Below are 15,898 nucleotides of genomic sequence, written 5' to 3'. Positions count from 1 at the left end.
CATACATGTTGCATTCTAGCTTTCAGTATGCAAATACATTATTGCATCATGCATTGAAGATCAAATTCATTAGTTAAGCTAAATAAAAAACAGATCGTAGGCTGTCACACACTTTCGAGTGATAAAAATAAATGCAAAATAAAATGGAGCATCATTCGTGACATTGGGGCAATATACATTTGTAGATGCACACAACCATCATAAGATAGTTGCATTAGAGGTCGCGCAGCAGTTTCCCGTGGAGCCTCATTTGGATCCCTTTAGCTTTTCCTCGACCTTCAGAGTTAGAGCTAGTTGATAAGGCACACTCAATTGTTAGCGACATGGTACCCCCAATCTTCATTAGCTATTTTTGGCAGGAGCTCTTTAGTTTACAAGGGGACGCAATTTAATATGAGTACAGCTTTCCACCGCATCCATTTCAATCTCATACTTTATGATCTTTAGGCATTCCAGTTGTTGACTCCTCACGCCACTACGGGCGTTTCTAGGATCGACCAGCGTCTCACTTGCACAGGTACCTACGCAGTGTAGTGTCGGTTGCCAAGATAAATAGAATTGGTCTGACCTCTCGCTCGGATGTCAGACTCCCGCTACGATAAGTACTACATACTGCCATTGGAAGTTCCCATTAGCATGAAACACATGGTTTTTGTTAGTTTTACTGTCATGTGTCAAGTGCATATCTCATGCATTTAGCTAGTTTAAGAGGATTTCTAAACCCTGAACTTAGGTAACAAACTTCCTAATAAATCAAATAAATTTAGCCTTTTTTTAAAGAAATTGCAGTTTAATCTGTTGGAGGTGATTTTCTACCTCACACGTGGCACATCTTTATTATAATAGAAAAACACATGTGGCTTTAAGTCTGTGAAGCCAGTTTTTTTTTACCTCGGTACTTCCATTATCTACCAAGCCAACATTCGTTATGACCAAGCTGACGAAGATCTCTTTTGGTCTCGTTCCCGTTCTTTGTTTGAACCGACCTAGATGTGTCTTGCTCAACCATATATTCCGTCTAATTTCGTGACATCACGTCGTGATTCACACTTACCTTAAAGAGCCGTTGAGGCCTTGACGGGAATTATGTAAGAGACTTTGTCTATATATAGAAATCATTTGCTTCTATCCAAGGTACGCGAACACTGTATTTTCCCTCGAATACAACTCGGATTCTTCCTAACTTGGGCGTCGGAGTGTTTTCTTTTGCAGGTCTCATGCTCAGCAAAATTCAGCTCATCCTCAAGGTCATAATTTCGTCCGAGCCAAGCTCGTTAGCTTAGTAATTTTTGTGATCAAACATTTATCTTCGGTTAAATCGAACCCGATCCAAGTCGAGGTCGAAGCCTGTGTTAAAGCCAGGTTCGTTGCATTTTATCTTCGGTTAAAGCGAACCCGATCCAAGTCGAGGTCAAAGCCTGTTATTAAAGTCATGTCTGTTGCATTTTATCTTTCGGTTAAATCAAACCCGATCCAAGTCGAGGTCGAAGCCTGTCTTAAAGCCAGGTCTGTTGCATTTTATCATTCGGTTAAATCGAACCCGATCCAAGTCGAGGTCGAAGCCTGTGTTAAAGCCAGGTCCTTTGAATTTTATCATTCGGTTAAATCGAACCCCGGTCCAAGTAGAGGTCGAAGCCTGTGTTAAAGCCAGGTATGTTGCATCTTATTCGGTTAAATTGAACCCGATCCAAGTCAAGGTCAAAGCCTATTGTTAAAGCCAAGTCCATTGCATTTTATCTTCGGTTAAATCCAACCCGATCAAAGTCGAGGTCGAAGCCTGTGTTATAGCCAGGTCCATTGCATTTTCTCATTCGGGTTAAATCGAACCCGATCAAAGTCGAGGTCGAAGCCTGTTGTAAAGCCACGTCCGTTGCATTTTATCTTTGGTTAAATCGAACCCGATCAAAGTCGAGGTCGAAGCCTGTTTTATAGCCAGGTCCATTGCATTTTCTCATTCGGTTAAATCGAACCCGATCCAAGTCGAGGTCGAAGCCTGTTGTTAAAGTCAGGTCTGTTGCATTTTATCTTCGGTTAAATCGAACTCGATCCAAGTCCAGGTCGAAGCCTGTTGTTAAAGCCAGGTTCGTTACATTTTATCATTCAGTTAAATCGAACCCGATCCATGTCGAGGTCAAAGCCTGTGTTAAAGCCAAGTCCGTTGCATCTTATGTTCGGTTAAATCCAATCTGATCCAAGATCGAGGTCGAAGTCTGTGTCAAGTACAGGTCCTTCATGTCTAGATCCCACCTAGTGTCAAGCTGAGTCCATCTATATCATACCTTCTTTGAACAAAAATTTCGCCTTCCCAATACTTTGTCTTTTGGCTTTGTCTACCCTTTTAGTTCTACAAGGATACACAAAGGGGGCAAGCTGTAGACACCGTTATTGGTCCGGCTAATTTTTAATTATTATTTATTTATTATTATTATTTTTAAATATCTTCATTAAAAAAGATTACTTTATTATTGTTTATAAGCTAAAGTTTTAATTTAAATTAAAAAAAAGGGTTTTCTTTTAAAGATTTTGATTTTATTAATAAAATTACAAATTTAAAAATAAAGATTTTATTTTAAACGTTTGATATTAACAATTTTTTTTTCTCCCTTTGATTTTTCTTGGTCAAGGTTCTACCGGTGTCATTCCCTACGTTTTCCCTTCTTTTTTTTCTCTCTGGTTTTACTTGACTCACGCATGTTACTGTTATTTTTTCTTTTTTTTTCTCTCTGGTTTTACTTGACTCACGCATGTTATTGTTATTTTTTTTTGTATTTAAAGGACATATAGAGACATAAGAAAACCCAGACAGAGAGGAGAAAAAATCAAAGCATTCTTTTTTTTTTTACCATTATCTTCTGTTCTTCTTCACCTACACCGGCAACCTTCGACCACGATCAACTCCGACACTGGCGCAAATTAATTTCGGCGAACCCGTTCGGATATACACCTCATTGACCCGCAACATTCTAGGAACCTCTGTTTAAAACTGTCTAGGTGAGAAGGTGAGTTCAGAAATAGAAAAAATGGAACTTTTAGCTTTAAACAAACGTTATTTTGGAAAGAGAGTTTTTTTTTTAATAAAGTTTTTTTTTATTAAAAAGAACAAAAAAAATTTTAAAGGAAAGAAAATAAAAGATTTTGAAAATTTAAATTTTTATTTAAAATAGTAAGATTTGTTTTCTTCTTTCCAGTATGATTTTTTTAAAGATCTTGTTTTAGGTTTGAAATAATATTTTTAAAAAGTATGTAAAGATTTGTTATTTAAGTTTTGAAAAAAGTGAATAAGATTTCTTTTAAAACCAATTTGATTTTAAATAGGAGATTCTTTTTTTTAAAACGAATTTCAAATCCCTAAAATAAAAGGTTTTTTTTTTCGTTAATATTTTTTTTCTTTTTTTTTTAATATAAATTTCGAAAATAAACTTTGTTGTTTAAAAAGACCCTAAATAACATATCATAGTGTATGGCATAACATTGGGTATTGACACCCATGTTACAAGTTCAAGTCTTCATGTGTACCTCAAAAAAAAAAATTTTTCCTTTTTTTTTTTACTTTATTTCATTTTTTTATCATTATTTTAATCAAATAATCATTTTAAACAAAAGCTTTTTCTTCTTTTTAAAGAAAGGATTTTCATTTTTTTAAACAAAATTCAAAAATAAAAAATTTGAATTATAAAAAAGAATTTTAAATTGCATCCTAAGGTGTTGGCACATTGACAAGGTACTTGGGTATTAATACTCATGTCTCAAATTTGAGTCCTTGCGGGCCTCAAATTAAACTTTATTTCATTTTTTTAATCATTTTTTAATAATTATTTTGGAAGCTCCAATTTGTTTTTCTAATGGTCTTTACGCCACTCATGTTTGTTGGTTCATATTTTATCGTAAAATATGAACCAATAAATTTGGGACATTTAAAATCAAACACAAAGTATTTTTCTATTTGGACCAAATATAATAGGATAATTTTCGACAAAATATGGTACCGTTTTCGAACGGGTGTCGTAGGGTGTTAACACCTTCCCTATGCTCAACCGACTCCCGAACCAAAATTCTGTTTTCGTAGACCAAGTTTTTTAAATAGGTGACCAATCACACCTTGTAGATGATTGGTGGCGACTCCAAACCCTAATCTCGAAAGAGAACCGTCAAGGGATGACGTCGGCCGCTCCGCGTCGCGATGACATTGCAACAAAATATTTTCCATACTGATTTAATGTAATTTCATACAGCCGGATTTGACTGCGCTGGTGTTGAATAGGTATGGCAACCCTAAAGCAAACAATAAAATTCTAAGATTAATTGCAAAAATAAATAAGAGAGAGGGTTAGAGAAATTTGACACCGAAAATTTTTATAGTGGTTCGGCATAACTGTCCTACCCCACTTTCCAAGCATCTCTTGGGTTGTAAACTGAAATTCTGACTCTTTCCACGTAGGAGTCAGACCGGTACACTGCTCTTGACAAGAGCAAAGACGATCCTCTCCACGGTGAGGATTACACCGTCACAATGAGTTGGAAATTTCTAAACACACTTACAAAGTCTCAAATAGAGTAAATATACAAATTTGAGCTCACAAAAATTTCAATCCTCATAACAATAAATTTCTCTCACAAATAAGATGGAAAGAAAAGTTGAGAACTTGGAGAGATTAGCAAACGATAATTTTGAAGATATGGAGGATTAAGAATAAGAGAATTGTTGTATAATTTTGAAGGAGAAGTTGAGTTTAAATAGAGGGAAAAAAATGGTAAAAAAATTAAGTTTAATTTTGGACCATTAGATTTTAATTATTAAAAATGAAAGGTTGAGGTAAATTTAAAAAGAAATAATTAACAATTATATATATATAATAATAATAAAATAATATATATATAAAATAAATAAAATAAAATAAAAAACATATATATATATAATGATGTGATAAAATAAAAAATATATATATAATGTTGTGACAATTTTGGAAATATATATATAATAATAATAATAATAATAATAATAATAATAATATATATATATACACACGTGAGAAACGGTAAAAATTTTTAAAACTTTTTTTTTTATACTAACACATGTCAGTATTAAATGCTGACATGAAGTAATTAATTTTTTTTTTATAATTTTTTAAAGTTACAATGATAATTTTTTTTAACCATTTCTTTTATTTTCCTTATATATATATATATATTAACAAAACAAGCTTGTCATTTGTCAAGCTTACGAACTGTCCACATCATCTTCTCGGGTATTTTCCTTTCTTGTTTCGATCGTAACTTCTCCGTTTGAGCTCCGATTTGGATGATCTAACAGTCGTTGTAATCGTTATAATGAGCTCTACGCTATGGATACTTTAAAATACAAAATGTCAATAAATAAAATTATGTTTGTTATCATCAAAACATTAATTAATTAATTTGAGATTAAGGGCCAAAAAACCAACAGCCGGGAGTTGAAATTCTAGCTGCATGGTCTCCCATTGCGCCCATCAATGGAATCACAGCTCAAGGAAGTCCCTCTATGGTATTTATAAAAATTATTAGAGATTGTAAAAATGGGTATATCAAACGTATACCTAGTATATCAAATATATACCCAGTATATATATTGTTCTGGTTACATGATAATAACCTTGGATGTTTAGTTTATTGGATTTTGGACAATGAAATACTAGGAATTCAACAACAAATTTATTGAATAAATTTTATTGAATATACATTTGTTTCTACATAAATACAAACTACGAGTTTAGAGCAACACACCCAATAGATATACCCCTGATATATTGAGTATATATTTGATATACTGGGTATTAATTGATATACCCCTGATATACTAGGTATATATTTGATATATCCTTAATATACAAGTGGATAATGTCCCGTAAATAACCTAAAAGGTCTATAGTATATGGATAAAGTTGGGTACCTTATCCTGGCAACACTATGGATACGACCCACTTTGTAAATGTTACAGACAACTCGATCCAAGTCGTTCGTGTGGGGACATGCGAGTGAGGGTATCCTATACAATGAGTTTGTATAAGACCGGACCGCAAAATAGTCAATCTTTCGATATAACGTCGTTAACTAACAGATTGTTATTTCATAGGATGATCAGACAACTCATTCTCAATCCTGAATGAGTTATGGACTCTTGCCCGTGAGGACTCGTCCTTTAATCTGTATGGGTGAAAGTGGTCCGAGTCTCCGACTCAACACTCCTATCATTTTTGGGGACGAGACCGAGTGAGGAGCTGTGAACATAATTTCACAAGATGGAATTCACTCCTCTCAGACTTTAGGGGAGTAGATGAGTGTTCTCTTAAATGCTGACTCCGGGACTTGAACAAGGCGCTCCACCCTCTCACTGGCCCAATAGGGACTTCCGGTTACTGGTCGGACCATAACTGAGTTGTTCATTTAAGGAGTAGTGGTATTTAAGGAGTAAGATGTAGCTCAAGGGTAAAACGGTGATTTGACCTAGCTTGAGTTACGAGCACTCGTGAAGGATTGACTTGCCATTAATGGTCGATATCCGTTGACATAGAAATAATCTATAGTGAGAAGAGTTCATCTGCGGGTTTTTAGTGGAGTAACCCGTAGTTAACATATGTTGATTAAGGTGGTTAATGAGTTTAACCAAATTAATCTCGTAACGTTGGAGCTTCTGATCTGTAGGTCCATTAAGTCCCCTTGCTAGCTCGTAAAGGGATTAAGAATATAAAATCTTGGAAAGTAATTTGAATTGTTCAAATTTAATTAAAAGGAATTTGAGTTAATTGTGTATGACACAATTTAAGATAATGTATGATAATACATTATAAAACTATATATTATGAGAGAATAATATGAATATGATTCATATTAATACTATAGGTTAAAGTTTGATGTGAATCTATGTATATTTGAATATGATTCAAATATTTATTTATTTAATTAAATAATATTTAATTATATTTAATTAAATAATTAAATAATTATTAATTAAATTAAAATAGTTTTAATTTAATTAATTTATTAAATTAAATTATATATATATATATATATATATATATTTGCTCACCACGCCCCAGAAATTTTGTTTGGAAAGTGGTGAGGTGGAGAGTGGGAAGTTTCTTCTGGTCTCCATCTTCCCTCATTTCTTTATAAAACACAGGGAATTTCCTTGCGTTTTGAGGTTGTTGATCAAAAAGGAAGAACACGCTCTCTCTCACAAAAACCGATTCTCAATTCCTTTCTTTTCGTTCTCATTTCTCCGAGATACGAGATACCACAATCTCGTTCTTAAGTCCTTGAGACATAGCGAGGTAACTTGGTGGTGGTGTTCAATCACGTCTTCGGGAGTTTTTGTTCGTGCTATCACGACGCTTGTGCTCGAGGAAGAGAATCCGCCAATGGTCTTCAAAAGTAAGTGTTTTTCTTATTCCCCGTGAGGCTTAACCTTGGTTTTAAATAGAATTGCTCTATTTTTTATAAGAACCGGTATCGTTTCTTCTTCTAAAACTAAATTGAATCACAATCGATAAAACGCTTCCGCTTGGGATTCGATCCCTTCAGAAACAACACTTTGTTTTGCACACCTCTATGAGAGAGACGAACATGCCTCGCCAATTCCCACATCATTCAGGCTTGTTGCATTTAATCTTTTCAAGTAGAAGGAGAAAACTTGAGTTGACCTACCTAGTTGACTTGTCTATAAAGAGATCAACAACTCACCTCTGGGCCAATACTATGAGGGCAAAGTTAGGCATAATATATAGCCTTTTACCGAGCCTCGAATAATTCTAAGATGGGGAAGAAGGACTCCTCTTCTATTAAGTAGAGGTCAGTTTGGCTCCAACCTTAGGATGATTCTGATTGGCAAAAAGTTAGTTGATATTTAGTGAAAGGACTATTATTGTATTGACAGTGGTGATGATAACTTCGATTCCCAATGCTCCCCTTTTATAAAAGGTGGAGGAGTCACACCAGGTATACAATCTCTTGCATTCTATTTAAACCTTTGCTCAAGACCAGATACCATATCGGTCCAAGGTTGTAATGTCACATCATATCCCACACAAGATCACTACTGACACACCACTTCAACGAGAATCACACATCACTAATAGCTTAACTAGTTAAGGTACTTATCTCCGACCATCCTAAGTTTGGATCTTCATCTCCATGTTGTACTAAAAAAATAACAAAATAGTATATTACTGGGTTCTAATATTTACGATTTACTATTAATTTTTTATTATATCTACGAGGGGCCTTTTTGGTTTTAGATCGGGTAATTTTGAACCGGGTACGGGTAGTCCGGATCGGGTCGTGAACCCGAGGCGCTAGGGTTGGTAGGAATCTGGCGCCAAAGAATTAATCGGCACGTCATTGTGAATTTGCTCTTGAGCGAAGCGAACCAGGGAGAATCGCAGGGTCGACGGACGGCGAACCATGGACGCTCCGGCACCGGCGGAGCTTACGGTGACGCAGCGAAATCAAAGGATGGTGGAGTCTGAGGTTGCTCGGATTTACGACTTTTTCTTCCGGTCTCCTCGCACCGCGCAAGAATTCATGTAATGAGCTAGGATTTTTTTCTGACTCAAAATCCTTTATCATTTTGAAGGTGGAGAACTTTTTTAATGGTTGCTTTTTTTTTTTTTTTCACTATTTCTAGGTTGGAGCTTCAACGTGAAAATCATATCGAATATCTTACCAATGGTCTCGATCATCTGGGACCCTCGTTTCGCGTACTGGATGCCAAGTAATTCTATTTCTTATACACACTTGAATTCTTACTTTCAAATATTATCCAGTCTTTGCTTGTAAACTCATTATTTTTCTACGATTTTTTTTCCATTTCTTAAAGCGGGATAAACTCTATAAGTGGTTTTCGAGTCCGTTTGTTGTGCATTTAAGTTCATTTAAACTTCTATTTTTGTTGCTAAGTGATTAGTTCGAGTGTTCTATTTTGTTGTCTCCTCTGAAAATATTAAGAAGTTGGAACTTAACTGGAAAGTAATTACGTTTATTAACTATTCTGTTGTTACTTGGATTTAGTGCAGATCTAAGACGAGTAATTCTTTTAGTTCAGCCGGGTTCTAGAATACTAATGCAAGGTTGTCTTGATGAAGCTCTTGTCTCCTAGAAATTAGTACATGATTTGCAGTCAAGTCAAGGCTTTAGTTGGGAATCTCAGTGCCATGGAAAAGTTTTACTTGTGTTTTTTGATTGCCCAGTTACTCCATTCAACCATATAACACATGCCCGATTGAGCAGTTATGATGCATTGTATGCTAGCTTACTCATGTCTTTCTTCTTGCCTCTAATGACATTTTATCAGTCGTCCTTGGATTTGCTATTGGATTCTGCATTCAATTGCTCTACTGGGAGACTCTGTACATGCTGAACTGGAGGCTAGGACCATTGACTTTCTTAATCGTTGTCAAGTACGGTCATTCCACCTCTTCTTGTGTTGCATCATTTATGAACGTATCTTTCTTAGATTTGGAACACTTCTCAGTATGAACTATGCATCCTTGAATGATTATTGTTGTTTTTTTAAACTTCTTTTATTACCTTTCCTTTTTTATTCTTGCTTCAGATGTTTTTCTCTGGTGTCTATTTGAAATAGATACTGCATGAATTGAAATTCCATGCTTAATATAGGGATGCAACATTTAATTATTTGAATGTTGAAATTGTTTTTTTGTTTCCCATACTTACAGGATCCAAATGGTGGATATGGAGGTGGACCTGGACAGGCGAGTCAAGTTCATAATAATGATTTATTTGGAAAATTGGTGCTATTTCTGGCATATGATTTTTGTTAGACAACTTCATTTCTAGGAGGTTTTTGAAGATACAAAGCCTTGTTAGTAATAATGCAATGATGTTTCTTATTGAGAAAAGAAAAGCATCAATGTGGAAATATGTGTAAAAGGTCCATATATTCATTCAACTTGTGGTGACCTATCTGCGATTTTGATATCAAAATTTAAGAATTCCTGACTATGAAATGTTGAAAGTCAGGTGCATTTTCAGTTTTGAAACCACTCAAGATTGAAACATGGGGTTTTGAGTATAAAAAACAATCACTATGTTATATAGTATTTTCTGCATAAATTATGCAACTTAGTCAACCATCATGGGATGATCCAAGTGGTCAATGAGGGCCAATGTAAATAGCAAAGGACTTAGAGGGAATGGGTTCAAACCATGGTGGCCACCTACCTAGGATTTAACGTCCTACGAGTTTCCTTGTCAACCAAATGTATTAAGGTTAGGCGGTTGGCCCGTGAATAGTTGAGGTGCGCGTAAGCTGGCCCAGACACACGGATATATGAAAAAAGAAATAAAACATGCAACTTAGTCATTTAGGCTTTTAAGGAGTTAAGTAATAGGTTGCTTCCTAGTTTCTGCCTTACTACAAAATTTCATCTTAATGTATGTGCTTTGTGCATATGTGTCACTTGCCAGAAGTCCCAATCATTTGAAGTCGCTTATGTGAAACCCTGAGATAGAAATACACAATGGTTAGCAAATACTCGTGGGATACTAAGAAAAGTTAGAAAGTACCAAAGTGTTGGGAGGTTTGGAGTTCTCCCCTCTAAATTAGTCTTTTAGCCTTGTAAGGAATTTAGTAAAGTAATTGGTTGTCTCTAAGATTTTGCCTTACAACAAATTGGCTACTCAATAGCAGTTTGCTTACGTGGGTAGAACTAGAACCTGAGAAGGAAATGCTGAATTGAGAAAAAAATGTACTTGTAGGAGTACCAAATGTTGAGAATGAGAGGTCTGGAGTCCTCTCCTCTCCATCTAGATTTCTCTTCCTTCCCTCCTGCACTTGTATACTACTTGCTACTTGCTACTTGCTACTTGCTACTTGCTACTGACAACCTCACTAAATCTTCTCCCGCATGCTAAGCCTGCTAAGCCTTAAACAATGGTCTAACTAATTTGATCCCATCCCTGGGCCCCTGGCCTAAGTTCAAGCATTATGTTTCGGTTTTTCTAATCATGTGGATCTGCACAACTAGAAAGTATTCAGTTTTTATTTTACAGTCCTCAATGTAATTGAATTGATATTTTCTGTGTACTAATTAAGTTTTGGGTTCTCCACAGTTACCTCACCTAGCAACAACTTATGCTGCAGTGAACTCACTTGTCACATTGGGCAGTCATGAAGCTTTGTCGTCAATTAATAGGTGGTCAGTTTATGATCTTGGGATCAGTTACTTTTCTGAGTAATTTTGCAGTGATATGACATTATCATTGAAAAATCTTTCAGACATAAACTATACACCTTTTTGCTGCAGATGAAACAACCTAGTGGAGGCTTCAGGTATCATGTCACTCCTAATAACTTAACCCTAGTTATGATCCCACTTTTTTTTTTGTTTCATGTCTTTCTAAGAAGTATCTTGGCACCTCACATCATCATTGCAACTCTATATTCATTGTTCAAGATTAGTGCTTGATTTATCATTCTGTGGTGGAGATTTTTTTAATATTCTCCGTTGCTGGTTTTTACTAGAATGCATGATCAAGGAGAAATAGATGCCCGTGCTTGCTACACTGCAATTTCTGTAAGTCAGCATCTTATTGGGATCTAAATGTGTTGCATTACGTATGCATGCAATTTTTGGTTGTTTAAGCAAATTGGATGTTTTCATTTCTTTGAAATTGATGATGGCTTATTCTAGCATTAATATAGACTCTGCATTTTATTGCATGAATACACTGCTTTTTTTATTTGTTGAAGTTAGTTATCATTCATGATTCATCAATGAGTATAGACATAGCAATATCAAGGATGGTGACTTTGAATCTGTAGGTTCTAGCTAAAAATTGTTGATAAAGAGACTCATTCTTGTAGGGAAGAAATGCCCATCGTTTCAATGGGAATTAATTGTCTTTTAGCTACTTTTACCAGTGCTGCAGGTGATATTTATGGAGTTTTGTTTTTGGTTTAAATCTCATTTTTGTCTTTAAACTTTAGAACTATTCCATTTTGGTCTCTAACTTTCAAAATGTTTATTCTAGTTCTTGAATTTATAAAAATTAACCATTTTGGTCTTTCCAAACTTTTGAAATATCTATTTGTCTCTGAACTTTGAAAAAAATAACTAGCTTACCACATTACCACTATTTAAACAATTGGCAGCAAATTTAATGGTGAAAAGAAAACCAAAATTTCTATTTATTATGGTTGAAGGACTAAAATAGACATTTTGAATGCATAGGGACTAAAACCACAATGGCTATTTGTTCTACCTGTCAGGTTGCTAGTATATTGAACATCTTGGATGATGAACTGGTTCAAAATGTTGGAAATTACATTTTAAGGTTGGTTCCTAACTTTCTCTATGTTTTCATGCATGTACTTTTGTGAGTCTGTGATGAACCCTGTAGATTTATAGCTTCTTCCAACAACTGAGAAACAAAAATCAAGTAAATCCTGACCACCTCTCTCTTATATTTGGTGGTCATCTTTCTAAGGAGAAGAAGATTCTATTTGCAGCTAGCTAGAGCCATTTTTTTGAGCACCTGTGGCTTGAAAGAATCATTAGATTCCCTCATTTTTGTGCCTCTTGCTTGATGCAATTTTTACCTTTTTAAAATTTTAGTTCAAGTACTCTTTATGTCACTTGGAAGAACTTTTATAATCTTCTTTGGCATGAAGCTTTGGTTTTCTTCCCCCTCCCTTTTGGAATTTCATTTATTCAATGTAATTAGTTTATTTCCTAAAAAGATAAATTGAGTGCAGACTGCGAAATTGGATGTCGTAATTTGGCTGTACGCTGAAAATCTTCAGATGCGTGACTCAAGCAAAAACCTTAGTGGGCACGAAACTGTGCAGCAGGAGCTGTTCCCCATGGGATGCCTATTATTGCTGGATAAACTGGGATATAGGGTTACAAATTGAGCACACTTTCTCTATGGATAGTGATATAGTCATAGTGATTGGATATGAAAACCTTAAATGAGTCAACAATCTGCCGAAAGTGAAACTATTGAGCAGTTAGTGGAAATCTCCGTAGTTAATTATTATTATATTAGCTTGGAAATGTTGCTCGTTGAAAGATTAAGATGGGCAAGTGACAATATCTGCTGTGTTTTCTTATGTTTATAATTTATTGCAGTTGTCAAACTTTTGAAGGTGGCATTGCAGGAGAACCTGGATCTGAAGCTCATGGTGGGTATGTTTCTACTTTTCATCATTTTATCTTCGTGGATGCCAAGTTCAATACATTTTGTCGGTGGTAAGATGAACAATCATATGATTGTTTACGTGTAATCTCTAGATACTTTGAAGGTTCATAATATCAGGGAAGTTGTAGGTATCAATCTTATAATGCTTGACATTAAGAATATCTTTTTGTGTTCTTTCATTTCTCTGAATGAAATTCCAGATTCTCGATCATTAACTTAAGAATATCTTTTGTTGTTCCTATGAATAACCTTTTTTGTTCTTAATATTGACCTACCTCATCAGGTACACCTTTTGTGGTTTGGCTACTATGATTCTGATCAATGAGGTTCACCGGTTGGACTTGCGGAGTTTAGTTGTAAGACTTTACTGAGGAAAATTAATTATCATTCCTAATCCTCCGTTTCATGTTTGTTATAAGCTTGTCTTTTGGTTTCAATGCTACATGGTAAATAATATGCCTAATATTGAAACCCTGACATCTACTGTTTTACATTAGGAGTGGGTGGTGTTTCGTCAAGCTGGTTTAGAGTGTGGATTTCAAGGGAGAACAAATAAGTTGGTAGATGGTTGCTACTCGTTCTGGCAGGTTAGTTCCGTTCTGGTATTGTTTGATACAGTGTTTCTTGGTAACCATTTGATTAGCTTATGAAATCCAGGGAGGTGTGTGCTCGATATTACAAAGATTAAGTTTGAATATTGATAAACCATCGGTTCGATCTGATGCTCAAGAAGAAGGCTCTTCTATCAACAGCCTGTTAACTGGTATGCCATCAAGTCCTCTTCTTTTTGTTTTTCTTTGTTTTAAGGTAAACACACGTATGAATTAATTATCATAAATATGCTCAAGAATAAGACATCTTAAAAATAAAACAAGAATAACGTGAATCTAATGGCTTAATTTTGTTGGACGAATAACGGGTGAACATTTTTTAGCCTATTCCAAATGTCTTCATCATCATCTCACCTTTTTCTTTAAAAAAAATTATGTTGTCCTGTTTCAGCCAAATAGCGCATCACAAACTTGAAACTGCACAATTCCAAAACATGTTTTTCCTTTTGCTTTCTGAATCCAAAAATTCCCAACTGAACAAAGGTTAAAGATTCAACATTTCTTATGAGTCCAACTTGCATCAAACTGAGAGGGCAGTTTACACTACACTGTAGCCCCCCATTTACCCATTTCGTGGTCTTTTCTTAAAATATACCAACTTTAACGAAGAATAAACATTTCTTAGGAGTCCGCATATAGTTGAAGTATGAAATTTACACCACAGATTTGGTATCAACTTAATATCGTGTTTATACCTATGATTTCATCCTCAACGAGGTTAATCTTGTGATGTTTATTCTTCTCATTAGGTACAGGTACTTCTCAAAAGGTCAATTTAAATGATATTGGTTATGAGTTTATCAAGAAGCTTCCAAGTAGTCAACCTCTTTTCAACTGCTTAGCCTTGCAGCAATACATACTTCTATGCGCGCAGGTAAACATTAAAGAGTTATTTTATATATATTTTCTGTAAGAAACAGACGATATTAAGAAAAAACGAACGGAACAGCCAAACAGTCGGGTGAAGAGGAAACCCCCACCTAGATATTTTACATTACTAACTCAATAATTGGCTTAGTACTTTTGTCTTTATGTTTGTCATTTATATAGCGTTGATGTGATATGATATGTAAAATATTGAAACTGATTTGAGAATTATAAGTAATTGACTGACATCTGTGAAGATGTATGGTCATTGTACAAAATATCTGAATGTTCCTCTGTACTGGGAATCCTTGAATTCACCCATTTTAGATCACATTCATCATTTTATTCCACAGTGTATTTTTATAACCATAGTGAGTGATTTACCTGATAAGAGTTTTATGTTTTGTTTGTTCCTGTATTTTTGTTGTTCCAATATTGACAATCGTGTTTCCTGGAAACAATCATTTGTAACCCGGGTCTCTCTTTGTATGTATTCTCGTTTATTTAGTTCAGTTTTGCCCGTTCCTCGGATGCAGGTGCCAGAGGGTGGACTAAGAGACAAACCTGGGAAGCCAAAAGACTACTACCACACATGTTATTGCCTGAGTGGCCTCTCATTATGTCAGTATAGCCTGTCGAAGGAAGATTCTCCGCCACTCCCCAAGGCGGTAGTCGGCCCCTATTTTAACCTCTTGGAGCCTGTCCATCCGCTTTACAATGTTGTCTTTGAACGTTCCATTGAAGCACTTGATTTCTTTAGGGGGAAATAGGTAATCTCTTCCCCTTCACCTCTCTATAGCATACTCTTAGGCCTTAAAACTCAGATGGCTGTCTACTCTTCCATTTTCTTGGATGGGTTTATCTTGTGTATGCATAATGATAATGGATTTAATTAGGTTATGCCATGATATTGAGTTTTTATCTCAATGTCCTAATGTCATTTTTAGCTACATCTCTTTCATTGTTTGTCAATATCATAACCATGGAGAAGGGACCTTTGTTTGTTTACTATAAATTATCATCGATATCAAAGAGGATAAATGCTACCATATGTATCATGTTTATTAGTTATTTTCAAAGTAAAAATAGAAACAAATTGTTCTAAAAGAGGCCAAACAATTAGCAAACTCATGCAATATCGTTCTTGAAGGGTTTATTTTTTATTTTTTAATTTTTATTTTTAAGTTCAACATGTAGGGGTGAAGACTCGAACTTCTAATCTT

General features: G+C 35.0%; 1 protein-coding gene across 1 annotated transcript; it reads left to right on the top strand.

The window, feature by feature from the left end:
* Positions 1-8,343: 8,343 nt before the first annotated feature.
* Positions 8,344-15,636, top strand: ERA1 (Prenyltransferase family protein). Its single transcript, XM_022303226.2, has 14 exons — positions 8,344-8,558; positions 8,660-8,746; positions 9,326-9,431; positions 9,711-9,746; positions 11,107-11,189; positions 11,273-11,326; positions 11,519-11,570; positions 12,266-12,330; positions 13,128-13,184; positions 13,481-13,553; positions 13,695-13,784; positions 13,855-13,960; positions 14,558-14,682; positions 15,212-15,636. Exons 1-14 carry the CDS (start codon positions 8,437-8,439, stop codon positions 15,443-15,445), a joined length of 1,290 nt encoding a protein of 429 aa, XP_022158918.2. The 5' UTR covers positions 8,344-8,436; the 3' UTR covers positions 15,446-15,636.
* The last annotated feature ends 262 nt before the right edge of the window (positions 15,637-15,898 follow it).

Source organism: Momordica charantia (assembly GCF_013281855.1).
Source record: "Momordica charantia cultivar OHB3-1 chromosome 8 unlocalized genomic scaffold, Mcharantia_2.0 BLBB01000008.1, whole genome shotgun sequence".
NCBI classification, from domain to species: Eukaryota; Viridiplantae; Streptophyta; class Magnoliopsida; order Cucurbitales; family Cucurbitaceae; genus Momordica; species Momordica charantia.
The sequence above is the reverse complement of the archived record's forward strand: the minus strand, read 5'-3'. Positions and strand labels throughout refer to the sequence as shown.